General features: G+C 45.2%; 1 protein-coding gene across 3 annotated transcripts in view; it reads left to right on the top strand.

Annotated features, from left to right (window-relative positions):
• niban1a (niban apoptosis regulator 1a) overlaps nucleotides 1–19,589 on the top strand; it is a 26,530-nt gene extending 6,941 nt beyond the window's left edge. The window contains exons 2-15 of one of the 3 annotated variants that reach the window (XM_069721800.1): nucleotides 7,871–8,001; nucleotides 8,982–9,110; nucleotides 9,199–9,313; nucleotides 10,263–10,427; nucleotides 10,925–11,040; nucleotides 13,314–13,418; nucleotides 13,505–13,667; nucleotides 14,097–14,284; nucleotides 14,684–14,830; nucleotides 16,182–16,292; nucleotides 16,695–16,802; nucleotides 16,955–17,066; nucleotides 17,305–17,859; nucleotides 17,902–19,589. In XM_069721800.1, coding sequence (XP_069577901.1) covers nucleotides 7,871–8,001; nucleotides 8,982–9,110; nucleotides 9,199–9,313; nucleotides 10,263–10,427; nucleotides 10,925–11,040; nucleotides 13,314–13,418; nucleotides 13,505–13,667; nucleotides 14,097–14,284; nucleotides 14,684–14,830; nucleotides 16,182–16,292; nucleotides 16,695–16,802; nucleotides 16,955–17,066; nucleotides 17,305–17,859; nucleotides 17,902–18,488 — 2,732 coding nt within the window. In that variant the 3' untranslated portion in view covers nucleotides 18,489–19,589. Of the gene's footprint in view, nucleotides 1–7,870; nucleotides 8,002–8,981; nucleotides 9,111–9,198; nucleotides 9,314–10,262; nucleotides 10,428–10,924; nucleotides 11,041–13,313; nucleotides 13,419–13,504; nucleotides 13,668–14,096; nucleotides 14,285–14,683; nucleotides 14,831–16,181; nucleotides 16,293–16,694; nucleotides 16,803–16,954; nucleotides 17,067–17,304 lie in introns of all 3 variants that reach the window. The other 2 variants (XM_069721799.1, XM_069721798.1) reach the window with 2 other exon arrangements.
• Nucleotides 19,590–19,644: the final 55 nt, after the last annotated feature.

Below are 19,644 nucleotides of genomic sequence, written 5' to 3'. Positions count from 1 at the left end.
GACGTTAAAACTTCTGCGTGAAACGAAGCGTTTTTTATCAACGAGGTCCGACTCCCACAGTCTTTCTGTGGAAACTTTCCAAGCTGCTCTGGAAACCTGTCAGGTGTGTCTGGTGGGAGAAAACATGTGCAGACATGTTGATGTCACACTCACACACACACACACACACACACACACACACACACACACACACACACACACACACACACACACACACACACACACACACACACACACACACACACACACACACACACACACACACACACACACACACACACACACACACACACACACACACACACACACACACACACACACACACACACACTTTCAGCTTTCTTTGTTTTCTACCTGTTGGTTTTCATTCATCTAAGAATTCTTTGTCCTGAAATATCTTTCTATATTTTCCTTTTACGGTGTCAAACTTAAGATTTATTTGAAGGTCATTTTCACGACAAAGTGTTTAACAAACAAACAAACTGATCAGCAGAGTGAGAAGAGAAGATAAGAGATTAAAAGGAGTTAAAACGAATCTGAAGGTTGTGCTGAGGCAGGAAAAATTGTAAATGTAAAAGTAATATGCGAAAGTTTAACAGATTATTATTTTTTTTTTTTAGATAATTTTTTTTTTAAATTTGCAATAAATTGCATTGTGAACGTTTATGTGTAAAAAAAAAAAAACACGTGAATTTTGCAAAATTGCAAACTGAGCAAATAATTGCGGTAATTGTTGCGAGAGTAAAAAATGCTATTTTCTGGATGGAATGGGCAACTCAACCAAGCGGCAACCAGCAGTGACATCATACCATACTACGTCCCACCCACCGATAGCTGTAACCTGACTGCACCGCAGGCCTGTCAATCAAACAGACACGCCCCCAAAAACAGGTCTTCTTGAATCTTCTTTTCTAATGAATGAGGGATTATTTTCAGATGGACCTCCAGAAAACTAAGAAGAAGGAGTGACTTTAGCTAACAACACCGAGATAACTGATGGACACATTTTATTCACTTTGGATTTGATGAGAGAAGTTGAATGGGAGTCTATGGAGCCGGAGACTTTTTGGAGCCGACCTCTAGTGGCACTCGCTGGTATTGCAGCTGAAGACACTTCTGGATCAGAACCATTTTACAGACCTGAAGCTACGAACACTTTTAGAAACAGTTTGCGGTTCACAGGATCGGAGTGATTCTGGTTCTGGACTCGAGCAGCCGAGTCTTGGAAAAAGGTTTCTGATAGATTCCAGAAGTCGTGTCTGAAGTAAACGTCCAGAAAATCAAAACAAAGAAACAACATGCTGTTTATGTAGTTAGCTGCTCTGTTCAGGATGAAGCAGGTACAGATAACAGATCGGATCGGTGGAAGGTACAGATAACGGATCGGATCGGTGGAAGGTACAGATAACAGATCGGATCGGTGGAAGGTACAGATAACAGATCGGATCGGTGGAAGGTACAGATAACGGATCGGATCGGTGGAAGGTACAGATAACAGATCGGATCGGTGGAAGGTACAGATAACAGATCGGATCGGTGGAAGATACAGATAACAGATCGGATCGGTGGAAGGTACAGATAACAGATCGGATCGGTGGAAGGTACAGATAACAGATCGGATCGGTGGAAGATACAGATAACGGATTGGAGGAAATCCCTGTTTGGTGTGTTTAATCAGCGGCTTCACATCTGCCTCACACGTGTTCTGCAGAAGTTTAAATCAAAGGCGTTAGAAGGAGCAGTTCACTGTTGTTTTGTATTTTTATGGGCTGATGTGGTTTTTATTTGTGAGGCTATTGTTTATGCCAAGAAGCGACCGGCGCTGACATCACCCGGCGGTTTGTGGACGGACGTTTTAAAACCTCCAGTTTGAAGCGAGTGACTTCGGTGGTTAAATCGGTTGTTTTTTCATGATTAAAAAGGACATTTTTTGTTCCTGTTTTAAAGCCTGGTTCCTCTGACTTCATTCATCTTAAAGGTGGAAGAGCCGGTCTCTCTGGTGAAGCTGCAGTCGAGCTGCTGAGTCAGTAATAGTTTACATACCGACGTGTTTCCTGTCCGCGTGCTTCATTCTGTATTTACAGCGTTTCTCTGAATATAATCGAACTGTCAGCGTTTTCTCTCCGTGTGTTTTCTGTCTGAAAAGTGAAACTGTTTGCAGGATTATTCTGCGGGTTTGTGGCGGTTGCTTTACTTCCACCTCCACCCTGGATCAGTAGGTGTGGCAGCTCGGGTTTCATGTTCAGGTGCGATGCTCTGTTTCCAACCGGCCGAGCCTCGACACAAACTCACAGGAAACGGCTCTAAAAAATAAAATACACTTCAAAGTCTGTAAAGAGGCTGTTTAAGTTGCACACCAACATGCAAACCGACGAAGAAGAGACGCAAAGATTTAGGTCAGAGGTCTCCAACCTTTTCTTTTTTCCTCTGAGTGCTCCTCATCTTTAGTAACATTTATTCACATAGCTGAGCTCCACCCAAAACCAGCTGATGAAACTTCTTTTATGTGAACAGTAACAAGCGGCGACTCAACACACAAACATTTTCTATGACAACAGCTTCAGTTCAACTTTTTTTTTCTGTATGCTTAGCCGACCAGCGGTGTAACTTTAAAACTCTTTATAGCTCCGCCCCCCCAGCTGAAAATATTATTTTTATGTTATTGACGTAATTTCTGAGCAGCCGTTTGTTTCTGTCCTCTGATCTCTCACTGTCACAGCTGAAGGGAGCGTTTTTTCTCCGATAGATTAAAAAGTAAATAAATACAAAAACTGCTTAAATTGATTGTTAAATATAACGATTTAGTAGGAAACACAATATTTGTTTAAATTTTCTGTGAGCGACGTGTTGGAAACCTCTGATTTAGGTCAACTGGGAACTTTTCTTATTATTTTATTGCTCTTCTGCGTGAATGCTCGGCTGCACGTTGAATCTCTGCACAGTAGATGCAGATAATTGATGGAAAAAGGACTTTATTTATTTATTATGGGGGTTTTTCCTCTAAGAGGGGTCCGACAGCAGAGTTTTATCATGAAGGTTGTTTCTGTAGCATCATAAAGATTTAATGAGGATTAAGTTTGTCAGAGATTATAAAGTTATTTTTCTGAGTGTTGAACGTGTGGATGAAGCCGTGGGCAGCTTCTCATCTCCAACGATACAGTTAGAAAACAGAAAACCGGAGTCCGTTACCGCGACGACTCTTTTTACATCGCAGTCGCATCGTTAGTCTGCGAGTTAACGTGTTAACGCCTCCGGCTGCTGTCGTGTGTCGTCTTTTTTTTATCCTTCTTTTATCCTCTGTGGGCGACAGAAACTGAACACTAAAAGAAATCACTGAATCAGCGTAAAAAACGCAAAAAAAAAACTGGCTCCAGACAACTTCTTTGAATCCGTGTTGGTGTCAAGTTTTACAATGATTTTGGATTTTAACCAGCAACACAAGTTCCACAAGACAATGTTTTGCACTTCTATCCAACTATATTTTATCCTCTGATTTAAGGCACTTTTTGCAGCGTGCAAACATTTGTTTATTGTGTTAAAGCTACTGACTGAAAGCTAAATGCTAAGCTAACAATTTACAGTTGAAGCTGCAAGTCTGAAGTTAAAATTTTCTGTTAAAATTTTATATTAAAGGTTTTTTTTGTTCTAAATTTGATTACTGATGCAATATTTTTGAAATAATAATAAAAAATAATGTATTTATATAGTTTCCTTCTTTACAAGGTTAATCAATTAAAATCACACAAATTACATCACAATAAGAATTGAAGGGGAAACAAATCAAAAGATGCTTTAACCATAGAAAATATTATTATTTTTAAAGGGATTTAAAAGCAGCTCACCTGCAGTATTTAAATATATATTCAAAAAGTTTGTAATTAATCAGAAATGTTTTCATATCCACAAACATGTCATTCAAATATAAACTGTTTTGCCACTAACATGTTTTGTTTTTTTTACTAATTTTAAGGCGGTTCATTTTCTCCCATAATGCCGTTCTGTCTCTTTTACCGTCTGCGCTGTTTTACGTGACGTGTTTACAATCTGCAGAATATTTACTCCTTTAACGTCTTTAACATGCGGAGCAGCGGAAGCAGACAGATGGTTCACTCCGACTCGTTTTCACTCGTCCTCATCAACGCGAGCGGAAACAAAGAAAGCAGTGATTATTTTTCATTCAGTCATTTATTGTTCTGTTTATAAAAACCTGGACAGACGGAAGGATTTCAGTTGCTCTTTTGCAGAATTTTTCTTGATTTAGAAAAAAACAAATCGTCCTCTGAACCCATTTCACTTTTTAAAAAGTCAAAAAACAAACATTTAGAGATGGTTTATCTTCATCTTTTCATTCCCCAAAATATAAATGTAGAAATGATGTCATCAGTTTGTGCATTTGTTCATTTCTTCGCTGTATAAAATCCTCCATCGATGTATTTAAGGTTGTTGAAGGTGAGTCTGAATATTTCCGGCCACCTGCGTTGAGTTTGCATAACAATTTAACCATTAAACAAACTGCAGGTATTTTACATGAACAGGTCGACGTCAGACATTCAAATGGTTTCTGAACCGACGTGAACTCGTGAAGACGTTCGTCAGAGTTCGAGGAAGGAAAAGTCGGAGCAGCTCTGACAGATAAAACACATTTTAAGTTTTCCTCTCGCGGTCTGGAAGGAAGAAGGAACCTCGTCTGTAAGAAGAAACCTGCTGCTGGTGTTTTTTACGAGCCTCTCCTGAGCGTCGGAGAACAGTTTCAACCTCCAACCTGCCTGGATGCTGTTTGTGTGGAAGTCGGCCGGCTGCAGTTCCCATCAGTTACATAAGCTGTCTTTGTTTTCGGTTGTTGGAAACGTCTTCGGGGACGCCGAGCGCTTTACTTCCAGACGATTCGTTCAGCGAGGCAGCTGCAGTTTCTGCAGAAACCTCGACGCCGTGTCAAACTTCACCCGGCGGGACGGTTTCCAGGCACCGATGATGTCCTGGAATTTTCCAAGGAACTGAAAAGGTTCCTTCAGCTCTTTCTAAATCGCCGTTTCCACCGTGAACGTGAGACAACGCAGCCTCAAAAACTAGCATCTGTTTTTTGCAACGTAACAAAACGAGCTTTTACGAAAGTTTTTTCGTTGCAGGTGGGCGATCAAATTCCCGTTAAACTTTGTTGTCGTCTTTCAGATGATTCCCTCCGTTGCTCACCCCTAAAAAGTTCCTGTGTTTTCAGAAAGTTCTTCCTCCTGAGCAGAAACTTTTCAGCCCATTTTAGACCGCCTGTACCGACTTGTTTTGGTTTTCCATTGGTTGGAAGTTGAGGATCGTACCTGCGACTTTCTTCTGGTGTCGTCTCCCGGCGAGTTTCCAACAGAGCCGATACCGAAACGTGACGTAAAAACACTGCTGACCTCTGATTGGTCGAAGAGAATCGTCACAATCAACCCGCCGTCGTTAACTAGCTAGTTTTCTTTACTCACTGGACGACTCGATTAATTAAATAATTTAATAAAAGCACGTCGCGGTCGATTCAGCAGACGTTTCTTTGTCCTTTCACGTGACGTTGAGGCGGATCTTTCTGCAGAGGGAAACCAAATCTCGTAAAGTACCGGGAACCAAAAGTTCAACGCAATAATTACAAACTAACAAATGACCAAAACCCGTAAAGATAAATCAGTTCAGTTGTTGTTTTTGGACGAGCGAGTGGCCGACGCCATCTCACACCACGTCTATAAACCGGCAGCAGGATGTCCACTCTGATTGGCCGATCGCCGGGGAGACGAGAGACAGATTGACCTATTGTTCGGGACGGAGGAAAAAACACGGCGGTCCCCCGAGAGTCCTCGTAAACAGTTTCCAACCTCCGTCGCTGAAACAATAACATCCTCCGTTAACTCTCATTCATCTGAAACGTCCTCAGCTGCAGGTTTCAGGATTCAGATATTGATAACCTCAAAATTATTGGATCAATAAGCGGATTGCGACATATTTCATTGGTTTATAGATTAACCGATAAAAAACAACAACTCAAATTTGGGGTTATTGATTTTCAAACCATTAAGATCCCCTTAAGGAGCCCATTAAATACCTTAATGACCTCTTTATTTAAGGGATAGATGAGTTGATTTTAATGGTGGAACATTAAAGGATTTCCTCTGTCCTCTAACGGAGACTCACAAACCCATGTTTTACTTTCACGTCCCTGAACGCATCGTGGTCTGATCGTAGCTGTGAAACATCGAGATAATGACGAGTCATCGACCTCGACGTCAACATGAAGAAGACGATAAACAGGCTCGGACACGTTTAGATATTATATGGAGGAGGAGGAGGAGGAGGAGGAGGAGGAGGAGAAGGAGTCACGAGAATCACCTGGAAGAGTTTAAAGCTGCGTAAATACTCATTTAATGGCCCCATCCTCCTCCTCTTTCTCCTCCTCCTCTTCTTCCTCTACCTCCTTGTACCTCCTCCTCCTCCTCCTCCTCCTCCCTGTGGTGGTGCTGATGTGGTTTGCAGACAGTGAAAATAGGAACATTTTTTCTCTGCTGAGCTTTTGTTTTTGTTTTTATCCCAGAAACTGAATCTGTTCTGGTTTTAATGGTTTGGGATGAAATCTGAGAGGATTTTTGGTTTTCTGTCGGTGATCACGTGGACGTCCTGCCAGCAGTCGTAGGTTGACAAACCACAGAGAGAGAAAGGGGATCTGGCTGACGCTTTTATTGTGGCGGGGTCTCTGGGAGTCTCGAGTGGACATTTGTAATGTGCAGATGGTTTTCAGTCCAGAGAGACAACGAGTAGCTTCGGTGTTGAAGCAAGGATCAGCTGGAGGACAGCGTGATGTCATCATGCTGCTCCAGATCTGAGCTGGAAGATTGCTTCGGAAAATCAGTCAGGACCAGTTCTGCTTTTGGGGTTTTTTGTTTTCAAATTTTCTGACAACGTGCAGAAAGTTTTCATCCCTTCAGAGAAATTCAGCTGAATCTTCGTTTCAAGTCTTTTTTTAGGCCAATAAAGAAAAACAGTTCAACATTTTACTCTTTTCATATTTTAGCATAAAGAAAAGAAGCAGTTTAGCCAACTATTTAAACTGTTTATTTATCCGTTACTTTTAACCACATTACTATGGATTACTTTCTGCTCACCATTTAATCCATCACACCAACTATTTATGACTTTTAATCATATTCTAGCTGAATATTTAAGCCTTTTAACCCTTTTTAGTTAAATATTTGTGACTTGAGGCTAATCCATTATTTTAGCTATTTATGACTGTTAACTAACCATTTAATCCATCATTTTATGTCTGATAATAAAAATGTTCTCATTCCCAGACATATTGGTTCCTAAAATGTAATTTACATGTTGTTAACATGTTTCCTTCAGACAGGTTTTAAAACATTTTCCACTTCCTCCATTGAACACATAAAAAGTGGAATTTCCCACTGAGGTGATAAAAGTGCCGGAGGAGGAAAAGAAGAGCTTTAAGTCTGAAACACAAGGACCTGGTTTTTCTGGACAGGAATCAAAGACAGGATATTTTACTTTTGAAAAATCACCCACTTCGCCCGGAGACATAAATCGCGTCCGATCGGGGCTTCAAACACGTCTCAGATGTTATTTCAGTCCCATTAAAGGCTTTTTTTTGGACTCTTTTGGGTATTTCTGTTGTTCCAAAGTGACTCTGGGTCATTAAGCTTAAATGCAGCTCCACAGTTTTCCCCCATTTCTGCACATCCTGGTTCGTATTTCAGCCTCTTTCTTATTGTCGCTGTGTAATCTGACCGCCGGGCTTCCAGGAACATCTTTATAAATGTTATCCGACCTGCGTCCTCCAGAATAAAAGCATGCTTGCTCTAACCGATCCTACCTCTCTCCCGTGTCGCTGCAGGCCGGGCCGAGGCCGAGCTGAAGGAGTTCAGTCCGTACTACAGGAAGCAGTTCTCCGTGGTGCAGTTCTGTCAGGTGGAGGACGACCTGGAGCCGAACAAGCAGAAGATCACGCAGCTGCTCAAACAGAAGGTACGTCGTCTCCCAACTATCAACCGAGCAGCGTCATCCAAACACTGTAAACTCCCCAAAAACAACAGAAAATAACAAGTCAGAAAGAATGAACAGATTGTAAATCAATGCACTATTGTATGTTATGTTTGTTTTTAGTGGGGTGTAGTACACCTATCACTCCACTAGAGGGTATCAGGACGTGACCATATTTGGACGAGCTGGGGGAGGAGTAAATGGTGGATCTGACTCGATCTGATTGGGAATTTGAGACCCTACATCCCGCCCACCGATAGCTGTAACCTGACTGCACCACAGGCCTGTCAATCAAACAGACACGCCCCCAAAAACAGGTCTTCTTGAATCTTCTTTTCTAATGAATGAGGGATTATTTTCAGATGGACCTCCAGAAAACTAATAAGAAGGAGTGACTTTAGCTAACAACACCGAGATAACTGATGGACACATTTTATTCACTTTGGATTTGATGAGAGAAGTTGAATGGGAGTCTATGGAGCCGGAGGCTTTTTGGAGCCGACCTCTAGTGGCACTCGCTGGTATTGCAGCTGAAGACACTTCTGGATCAGAACCATTTTACAGACCTGAAGCTACGAACTCTTTTATATCCAGTCTGTGTTTTGCTTCACCTAGGCGTGAAAGGCACACGCATGCAATGACCATGGGTTGAAGAAGGAGGTCATGTGACAAAGAACAGGTACGCTGGGGGTCATTGAATGGATCAACCAGGACTTTCAAGCAAAAGGGTTCGAATACGTAAGAAAGAGACGTGGATTTATTCCAACAATTTTTTTTTTTCACACCTTGGCGAGGCAAAACCTGACATTGAAACGCTACCCTCTAGTGGACTGACATGTGTATAACACACTTTGGTGCATTATTGGGTTGTTAAGGATTATTTTCACAGTTTTAAGGATTTTTAAGAAGTAAAAAGAACTCGCAGAACCATTAGCGTGAAATCACCTGATTTCTAACTTCTCCAGGAGGCTCCAGAGGCGGGGGAGGTGCTGTACGAGGAGGGCGTCCTGTACTTCGACGACACCCGGAAGTGGAGGGAGAGGTACGTGGTGGTGAGAGCCAACTACTGCCTGGAGTGTCACGACAGCCTGGAGGTAAGATCAAATAAATGTAAAATAAAGATAAATAAAATGTGCTAGCATTTTTTCTTCCTTCTTCACGCTCATCTTCTTCCGTCTTCAGACTTTTGTGAAAGGGGTTCCTCCGCGCCACAAGCTGCTGCCTACAGGGGGCACCGTCCTGACCGAGGAGGGCTCGTACCTGGCCATGGTGGACAAATGTTTCCCTGATGACAGCAGTGAGTAAAGAAGTAAAAACACAATTTGAAGACAGATAAACTCGTGTTTTCAGAGACGACCCTGAGAGCTGGAGGGTCGTTATATACGGAGAACTTTTCAGGACAGATGAGTAAAAACAGGAGTTTATTATACTGTAAACATGCTGTAAACCAGACAAAGAGACCGTTGTACCACAGATATTAAACTTATCATATTAGCCGGTACCGGGCTGGATTGGTTTATTAAACGTGACTCACCATCCTGAGAAGATTTCTGAGCTTTCAGAGCTCCTAAAAGGCCAAACTGGAGAAGCAGCCTCCTCCGACAACTGAAGTGGAGATTGTTGGGCTTCATTTTTAATGACTCAGATTTGGTTCAGAAATTTTGACCGAGTTTCAACAAAGAAAGGAGCAGTAAAACTCAGCAGATCATCAGTCTACCACAGCTGCACACAACCATCAGAGGGAACTGCTGATCACTGAGGACCAGTTATGTCAGCAAGTGAAGTAAGTTGGATGTTGAACGACCCTCAGATGTGCTTCACGTCAAGTGTTGTGGTCGGATGATAATCAACTTATTTCCCTGCAAATACTGAAAAGTACTTCTGCTCAAAATGTTCCCGTTTCCAGTTGGACCTCGTTAAATCAAAAGAAGAGAATGTAACGAGTTTTGAAAAAAAGCTCGAGTTGAAACTCAAATGGTGGAAAGGAAAGTAGGAAATGTGATGGAAGGATGGGACCTTGTTATTTTCATGTTTATGCAGTTTTATGACGTTAAAGTCTTCACGTACGTTTTTCCACTTCAGCCGAACGTCAAACGTTTTCTGCAGCATTCAGAGATGTTTTTCAGATTCTCTGCGGTTCACTTCAGGGTTTATGTGACTGCTGTTAGTAAGAGCAGCCGCCGTGCAGCAGGTGTCAGGTGTTCCATCGTTACCTGCACACTTGGACCTTTGTTCTGTGTTTCCAGGTGTGAAGGAGGACTTTGCTCCGCCCCCGTCGGGGATGCCGGGTCAGTTTCCGGTTTACCTGCGTCTGCCCTACAGGAGGGACTCGTACTTCTGCTTCAGACTGCAGGCCAAGCAGACCGCCTTCCTGTCCATCCTGTCGGACTGCATCCGACACCAGAACCACGGTGGGACCGGCAGACGTGACAAAAACATCTAGAAATAAAATGAATGAAGAGTTTAAACTAGAGGAACTTGAGTAAAACATACATCCAGCGCTGGTGTTTAAAAAAACTAAATCTGCCCGTACGGCATCAGTTGAACTACTTTCGGCAGTTGCCGTGGCAACAGATTCACCCCCCCCCCCCTCCAGCTTCAGAGGAGCAGAGCAGAAACCTTTAATCAGCCTCGGGATGAACGAGGAATCTCTGCAGCTTCTTCACATTTACATTCAGATGATGAACTGTCGTGGTGCGGCGATCAAACACACACACACTCACACTCACACACACACACACACACACACACACACACACACACACACACACACACACACACACACTCTCTCACACACACACACACACACACACACACACACACACACACACACACACACACACACACACACACACACACACACACACACACACACACTGACTGGTTTCTGGTCTTCTCTCTGTGACAGACTTCCTGAAGAAGAAGACGTGTGAAGTTCAGGCCTTCCTGAAAGCCGTCCAGCTCTACCGACAGGACAACGGCCGATACGAAGCCTGGGACATGCTGATAGGAAGCGACGTCCGCGTACGTCCTGCAACCAAAATATACCGAATATCCAACCAGCTGTTAGCCGAGGCCCGGTTCACGAGACGTCAACACAAAGATGATAGCTTCACTCAACTTTAAACATACTGATTTAAATAAATAAACAAAAAATAATAAATGGTTTATTTAATAAAGCTAGTTCGTTTTAAACAATTAGTTACATAAAGGGTTTAAACATTAAAAGTAATTAATATTTAGACCTAGTAATAATATTTAGACCTAGTAACTGTTAACCAGTTTAGATAGCTGGCCAGCTTGGTCAAAGTGACAGATACAAGTTTAAACACAGCTAAAAGTAATGAATAGTCAGTATTAGTAAGTAGGCGATCATCTAAGTTACGAAGATAAACTCTACGTGACTAAAATTTAAATTTCTAAACTAAACTTGTGAACTCGAGGTTTTGGACAAACACAGAAATCTGATTTATTTCATCGAATGCAGTTTAAGAACGTTGTGAGTGTTTAAATATGATGATACGAGTTCAAGTTTAATATCGTGGATAAAACTGTTTACGATATGGGAACATTGTGTGTGTGTGTGTGTGTGTGTGTGTGTGTGTGTGTGTGTGTGTGTGTGTGTGTGTGTGTGTGTGTGTGTGTGTGTGTGTGTGTGTGTGTGTGTGTGTGTGTGTGTGTGTGTGTGTGTGTGTGTGTGTGTGTGTGTGTGTGTGTGTGTGTGTGTGTGTGTGTGTGTGTGTGTGTGTGTGTGTGTGTGTGTGTGTGTGTGTGTGTGTGTGTGTGTGTGTGTGTGTGTGTGTCGTCCCCCCCCCCCCTGAAAATTTACATACCGCAGGGAATTTGCATGGTCGACGGGCGTGTTCGAGTAAGACTCACAGCGTCTCACAACGTGGGCGGAGCCTGTATTTGCTCACCGTGTCTCCTTCCCGTCCCTTTAAATCAGAGCAGGAATCGTCCCACGCAGCCGGCAATCAATGCTCCATTGTTTGTTCACAAGTAGCTGGAGGTGAAAGGAAGCTCGACCTGCTGCAGGAAACCTTCGCTGAGGTCACCCCTCATCAATGCACACACACACACACACACACACACACACACACACACACACACACACACACACACACACACACACACACACACACACACACACACACACACACACACACACACACACACACACACACACACACACACACACACACACACACACACACACACACACACACACACACACACACACACACACACACACACACACACACACACACACACACACACACACACACACACACACACACACACACACACACACACACACACACACACACACACACACACACACACACACACACACACACACACACACACACACACACACACACACACACACACACACACACACACACACACACACACACACACAGAGTTTAAAGTCAAATTGTTTGAACAGTAAGTCAGACGTTTCCTGTTGTTCCTGCTGCTCAAACAAGTGCAGCAAAAAATATAAAACGGGGCTTCTTTTTTTTTCTCTAACACACACACACACACACACACACACACACACACACACACACACACACACACACACACACACACACACACACACACACACACACACACACACACACACACACACACACACACACGTCAGAGCTGAGAAATGAAAGGAATGACTGAAATGTCGGCAGCAGAAACGGTTTCACTCAGTTTTACGAGCACACAGCTGTGAAATCCTGAATCAGTCGAGGCGTCACACTTCACACAATTACTCAGAGAAAAAGACATGTGTGTGTGTGTGTGTGTGTGTGTGTGTGTGTGTGTGTGTGTGTGTGTGTGTGTGTGTGTGTGTGTGTGTGTGTGTGTGTGTGTGTGTGTGTGTGTGTGTGTGTGTGTGAGTGTGTGTGTGTGTGTGTGTGTGTGTGTGTGTGTGTGTGTGTGTGTGTGTGTGTGTGAGTGTGTGTGTGTGTGTGAGAGTGTGTGTGTGTGTGTGTGTGTGTGTGTGTGTGTGTGTGTATGTGAGAGTGTGTGTGTGTGTGAGAGAGTGTGTGTGTGTGTGTGTGTGTGACTCTTTATGGTGAACATTTACCTGATTAATAAACATTTAAATGTGTTGTTCTAAAATAAAAAGGTGTAAGAGTGAAAAATCAGGTCTTGCATAAATTTGCATTAAATCTGATTAAACAGGAGGTTAATCTGATTAAACAGGAGGTTAATCTGATTAAGAAGTAACATTTTGGGAGATTTTCGAGTGTTTAAATGAATCAAATTAAAAGTTGCAGCGCTGCTTGTGTGTTCAGGTGATGGCCAACGTGGTGATGGAGCAGCTGCTGCCGTCTCTGGAGAGAGACATGCTGCCTCACCTCAAAGCCAAGAGGACGGAGAGGAAGAGAGTTTGGTTCGCTGTGAGTCGCTTCGTCTTTGTAGCCGACGAGTTTCGAGTTTTGTGGTTAATAAATTGAAATGATTTAGCGTTTGATGAATTGCTCAGACGGTGGAGGCGGCCTACGTCCTGGTCCAGGAGCATCTGCTGGAGGGTCTGTCGGCGTTGAAGGATGAGTGCCGGGCGTCGGGGCGGCAGCAGGAGGTGCTGATCCACTCCGACATGGACCAGATCCTCCAGACCAGGCGGCAGCTGGAGGAGAAAATCAGAGGTACAAGCTTTCATCCCCCTGCTGCTGACTCGGCACATTTAGAGGCAGAAACCACAGACTGTTTCTAAAAGAGTTCGTAGCTTCAGGTCTGTAAAATGGTTCTGATCCAGAAGTGTCTTCAGCTGCAATACCAGCGAGTGCCACTAGAGGTCGGCTCCAAAAAGCCTCCGGCTCCATAGACTCCCATTCAACTTCTCTCATCAAATCCAAAGTGAATAAAATGTGTCCATCAGTTATCTCGGTGTTGTTAGCTAAAGTCACTCCTTCTTCTTAGTTTTCTGGAGGTCCATCTGAAAATAATCCCTCATTCATTAGAAAAGAAGATTCAAGAACACCTGTTTTTGGGGGCGTGTCTTTGACGCTGACATCAGTGACAGGCCTGTGTGGAGGCAGCAGGAGGTTGACGGTGTTCGTGTTCTTCCTCTGCAGCCAAAGTGTCGGAGCCGGCGGAGAAGCTGTGCTCGGAGTCGGTCCATCCGTACCTCGGCTCCATCCTGGAGGAGCTGATGGAGCCCGTCACCTCGGGCTTCCTGGAGGGACGACAGCTGAGTGAGAGCATGATGGACCAGGTGTGTCAGGACGTCCTGCAGGGAGCAAACAACGAGCCGCTGAAGAAGGTGCGTTTGTTTCCTGCACCTGGAGAGGGAGCGTCGGTTTCTGTTCCTCTCTGCTGATAAACACAGCTGTCTCTCTGTCTGTCTCTCTGTCTGTCTCTGTCTGTCTCTCTGTCTCTCTTTCTGTCTCTCTGTTTGTCTCTCTGTCTGTCTCTGTCTGTCTCTCTGTCTCTCTGTCTGTCTCTGTCTGTCTCTGTCTCTCTGTCTGTGTCTCTGTCTCTCTCTCTGTCTGTCTCTCTTTCTGTCTCTCTGTTTGTCTCTCTGTTTGTCTCTGTCTGTCTGTCTGTCTGTCTGTCTGTCTGTCTGTCTGTCTGTCTGTCTGTCTGTCTCTCTGTCTGTCTGTCTGTCTCTCTGTCTCTCTGTTTGTCTCTCTGTCTGTCTCTCTGTCTCTCGGTGTCTCAGGCTCTGGCCAACATGTCCCAGCTGAACCTGCAGAGCTGCTACGAGCAGATCGACTCGCTGAACGACAAACTGCAGCACCTGCAGGACAGATTTGGATTCTGCAACATCAGCGGTTTGATACACAGCGCTCAGATTGACCTGCAGCAGGTACACACACACACACACACACACACACACACACACACACACACACACACACACACACACACACACACACACACACACACACACACACACACACACACACACACACACACACACACACACACACACACACACACACACACACACACACACACACACACACACACACACACACACACACACACACACACACACACACACACACACACACACACACACACACACACACACACACACACACACACACACACACACACACACACACACACACACACACACACACACACACACACACACACACACACACACACACACACACACACACACACACACACACACACACACACACACACACACACACACACACACACACACACACACACACACACACACACACACACACACACACACACACACACACACACACACACACACACACACACACACACACACACACACACACACACACACACACACACACACACACACACACACACACACACACACACACACACACACACACACACACACACACACACACACACACACACACACACACACACACACACACACACACACACACACACACACACACACACACACACACACACACACACACACACACACACACACACACACACACACACACACACACACACACACACACACACACACACACACACACACACACACACACACACACACACACACACACACACACACACACACACACACACACACACACACACACACACACACACACACACACACACACACACACACACACACACACCACACACACACACACACACACACACACACACACACACACACACACACACACACACACACACACACACATTCTCTCTGAATCAGCAGTTTGTAGTGATGAGCGACCTACCGTGCATCTCCCCGTCTCCATGGTGACATTCAACTTCCTGTTTTAATGCACAAGACTTTTACCGTTTAAAAAAAACAAAACACTCGTATCGATGTTTTAAACTCGGACACGAAGACGTCGGGAACTTCCTGATCACACAAATCAGATCTGATCGATCCGTGTATTTTCATTTCCAGACTCTGAAATGAATCTGATAAATTGTGCCGATATTTGATATCTGAGCCGGAGGATCTCAAAAACAGTTTCCAGCTGCTTTAAGACTTCAGTAAAAATGTGAACTGATCCTTTAAACGCAGCAGAGGACTGAATGCTGCCAGTCGTGAATCAGGACTTTTCTTTTATATTTGGATCCAGTAAAATCAGATGGATTGAATGTTTGACTTTTGTTTGTACCTTCATCTCTGATCTGATCTCCTCCTCCTCCTCCTCCTCCTCCTCCGTTCTTCCTCTCAGCTGATCGAGAACGCCTCCTGTACCTTCCAGCAGCTGCTCTTCAAAGCCGTCACGGACAACCCGGACAGCTCCGGCTCGGCCGTGGAGAAGGTCAAACACCGCGTGCTCAAGGTCGGATCACCAAGTCTGATTTAGTGATCGGGAAGAAAAAGGAAAGAAGAAAAGAATCTTTGTACTTCATCATTTTGTGAATGTTAAAGACAAACATCTTTTTCCTCTGTGACCAGAACTCTGAACTAATACTTTATATTTAAATAATGCTGCTATCTGAGTTAAAAGAAACTTTCAGAGATTAAAATTAATTGATAATGACTTTTATTTTGACAGAATTTTGTGACGCTTCACTTTTATTTTGTAGGATCACAGAAGATCAGATCAGAAGTGTTATTTAGTCGTGTCGTCCGTTTAAACCAAGAATTTAAACTAAAGCGTCATTTAAGTGTTCAAAACCGACAGGAAGCATGAATTCAGGTCCCACGGGCGCTGACCTTTGACCTCCTCGTCCTCCCGCAGCAATACGACTACGACAGCAGCACGGTGAGGAAGAGGATCTTCCAGGACGCCCTCGTCTCCATCACACTGCCCTTCATCAAGAAGAACCTGGTTCCTTCCTGCAAAGCTGTGAGACACACACACACACACACACACACACACACACACACACACACACACACACACACACACACACACACACACACACACACACACACACACACACACACACACCCCGTGTCTGCAGTGAAAACAGAAGTGATGATGTTTGTTGTGTTCAGGTTCTTCAGGTTCTTCAACCGTCCGTCGACTCCGATCACTCCGACTTCATCCACGTGGAGAACGTCTACGAGAGCGTTCTGCTGCAAACGCTGGACAAGGAGGTCACCAAAGGTACGAGGAGACCGGCGAAGGATAACGGTTGAACAACTCTGACCTCCTCTGACCTCCTCTGACCTCTGACCCTCTTCTAACTCTCCCCTGATCTCCCCTGACCTCCTCTGACCTCTGACCTCTTCTGACCCTCTTCTAACTCTCCCCTGACCTCCCCTGACCTCCCCTGACCTCCTCTGACCTCTGACCTCCTCTGACCTCTGACCTCCTCTCATCCTGTCCTCTCTTCGTCCTGCAGTGGTGAAGGAGGCGGCGAGTCAGAAGAAGAACAACCTGTTCACCGACAGCAGGGACCTCCTCAGCCAGTCGAGCCGCTCCAGCCTCTCCTCCCCCTCCCCCTCCACCCCCGGCAGCCCCTCCATGACGCTCGCCTCCCCCACCAAGACCTCCGCCGAGCCCCAGCCTCCGTCTCCTCTGGTGCTGAACGGCCTGTCCTCCGTCCCGCTGGGGGAGACGCCTCTGGGGACGGTCCAACTGAAGGAGGCGGCTGCTGGTCAGGAGGCGGAGCCACGCAAAGAAGAGGACGTCCAAACTGTGAAGGCAGAGGCCACGCCCCCCAGTGAGACTGTGGTCCAGCAGGACGTGATGTCGGTCCCGACGGAGGGACCTGAGGCTGCAGCAGAAACTGCTTCGTCAGACCCAAAACAGACAGGCGGTCCGGATCCTCCAAGTGGACCTGAAACCGGATCCCAGCCTGCAGACACCACCGAAGAAGAGACGCCTCATGAGCTCGGGTCAGAGGCGCCCTCTGCTGGTGGAGCGCCTGAAACCGTCAGCCTCCCAGAACCACCTCCTGTCTCAGAACCAGTCTCAGACCCACCTCCTGTCTCAGAACCAGTCTCAGAACCACCTCCTGTCTCAGAACCAGTCTCAGACCCAGTTCCTGTCCTGGAATCAGTTCCTGTCCCTGAACCAGTTCTAGTCTCAGAACCAGCTCCTGTCCTGGAACCAGTTCCCGTCCCTGAACTAGTCTCTGTCTCAGAACCAGTTCCCGTCTCTGACCCGAACTCCCTGAATGTGTCGGGTGGCAGCGGGTCGGCTCCCCTAGATCTGGAGTCCACCGATGAAGGCTCGATGACCTCTGACGTCTTGGAGGACGCAGCTCAGGTCCGTAAATCCCCGCTGAGCTCTGACGACGGCGCCGAGGACAAAACCGGGAGCGCCGAGCCGACACCTCCGACCCGGACGGAGGCAGCGAGTGCCGACGACGGAGGCGTCATCGAAGCTGGAGCCAGCGTGGAGGCGGAGCCCTCCGCGGCAGCCGCTACAACGTCGCCGCCTACTGAAGAGGACACGCCCCCCGGTCCAGAAGAAGCCCCGCCCCTGGACTGCATCAAGGAGATCCGGGACCTGGTGGTGGAGGTGTTCGAGGTGGAGGAGCTGGTGCAGCATTACCCTGACGGAGTCCCCACGGAGGAGTAGAGGAACCTTTTTACACTAATATGCATGAAGTGATGATAAATTATTTATATATTACCAGCTCTCTGCTCCGCTCAGACTCTCACCACCGGGTTTAAACTCTTATTTTTGCACCAAATAGTTTTAGAAAGAACTATTTTATTTCTGAAGAAGCTTCTGGAAACCGAATGATGCTGCATAGTTTAACGGAGGAAGTGTTGAAACGCTGATTTCTTTTCTAATTGAGATGTTCAGATGAATATCAGGACGCATTTTTCTCGTCACATCTTTTAATTATTGAAACACTGGCGTATTAATGATGGCTGTTATTTGGTGTCTGTGTGACGAATGCTAAAACATCTCCGCCTGAACTCAGTTTCACTCATGTAGGACTTCATTCTTCCAGATAACGACGATTAAAGAGTCCTTGAACAAATGTCAATAATGAACCATTTTGGACAGCCAGTTCATGAGGTCGGGGTGTCCTTACATGACCTTTAACCCCATCTCAGAGTGAGTCAGGCCCAATCAGCAGATTAGAATTGGCGGTCTTTGATTGTTGGAAGTCGTCTCAGCTCCTCCTGAAACCGCAAAGCGTTTTTAAATCTCTAATCTGTGTTCAGAAGCAAGAAAGAAACAGGCTAGCCGTTTCCCTCCGCTCCCAGTGTTTATGCTAAGCTAGGCTAACCCTGTACATCTGAACATCTCATCTGAACATCTCGGACACTAAAACTAATCTTTAAAATGGAAAAAAAAAACTTTTATTTGATTTGAAAATCAGTGAGTTTTAAACGGATGTTTTAATATATTGGACCTCCTGAGCTGGATCAGTGCCGCTGAAACCTTGACGCTCATTACTTCTTCTTGATGGGAGTTTATTTTTCCCGGTTAAAGGATTTTTTTTTTTTTTTTAGTTGAAAACATTTGAAGAAGCATCTCAAAGTGCCTTTTACAGTACCTCCATGTTGCCTCGGAGCCACGCCTCCGTCGTGTGGATGCGGTTGCCATAGCGACGGGTCTTCGCATCAGCTCAGCCAAGTGCCTGTTTGAACCTGTGCAGAGCATCTCTGAGACATGGTCAGCAGCTGAATGATGAAATATTGATAATAAAATGTGTAAATAAACCGTCCGGTCTGCTGTCAGTGTTTGTAAAACGACACAAAGAGGAAACGAGTTCATC

This window comes from Brachyistius frenatus, unplaced genomic scaffold (genome assembly GCF_029030835.1).
Source record: "Brachyistius frenatus isolate BFR_SWC_R1_liver_20210118 unplaced genomic scaffold, ASM2903083v1 Contig_273, whole genome shotgun sequence".
Taxonomy (NCBI): domain Eukaryota; kingdom Metazoa; phylum Chordata; class Actinopteri; family Embiotocidae; genus Brachyistius; species Brachyistius frenatus.
The sequence above is the reverse complement of the archived record's forward strand: the minus strand, read 5'-3'. Positions and strand labels throughout refer to the sequence as shown.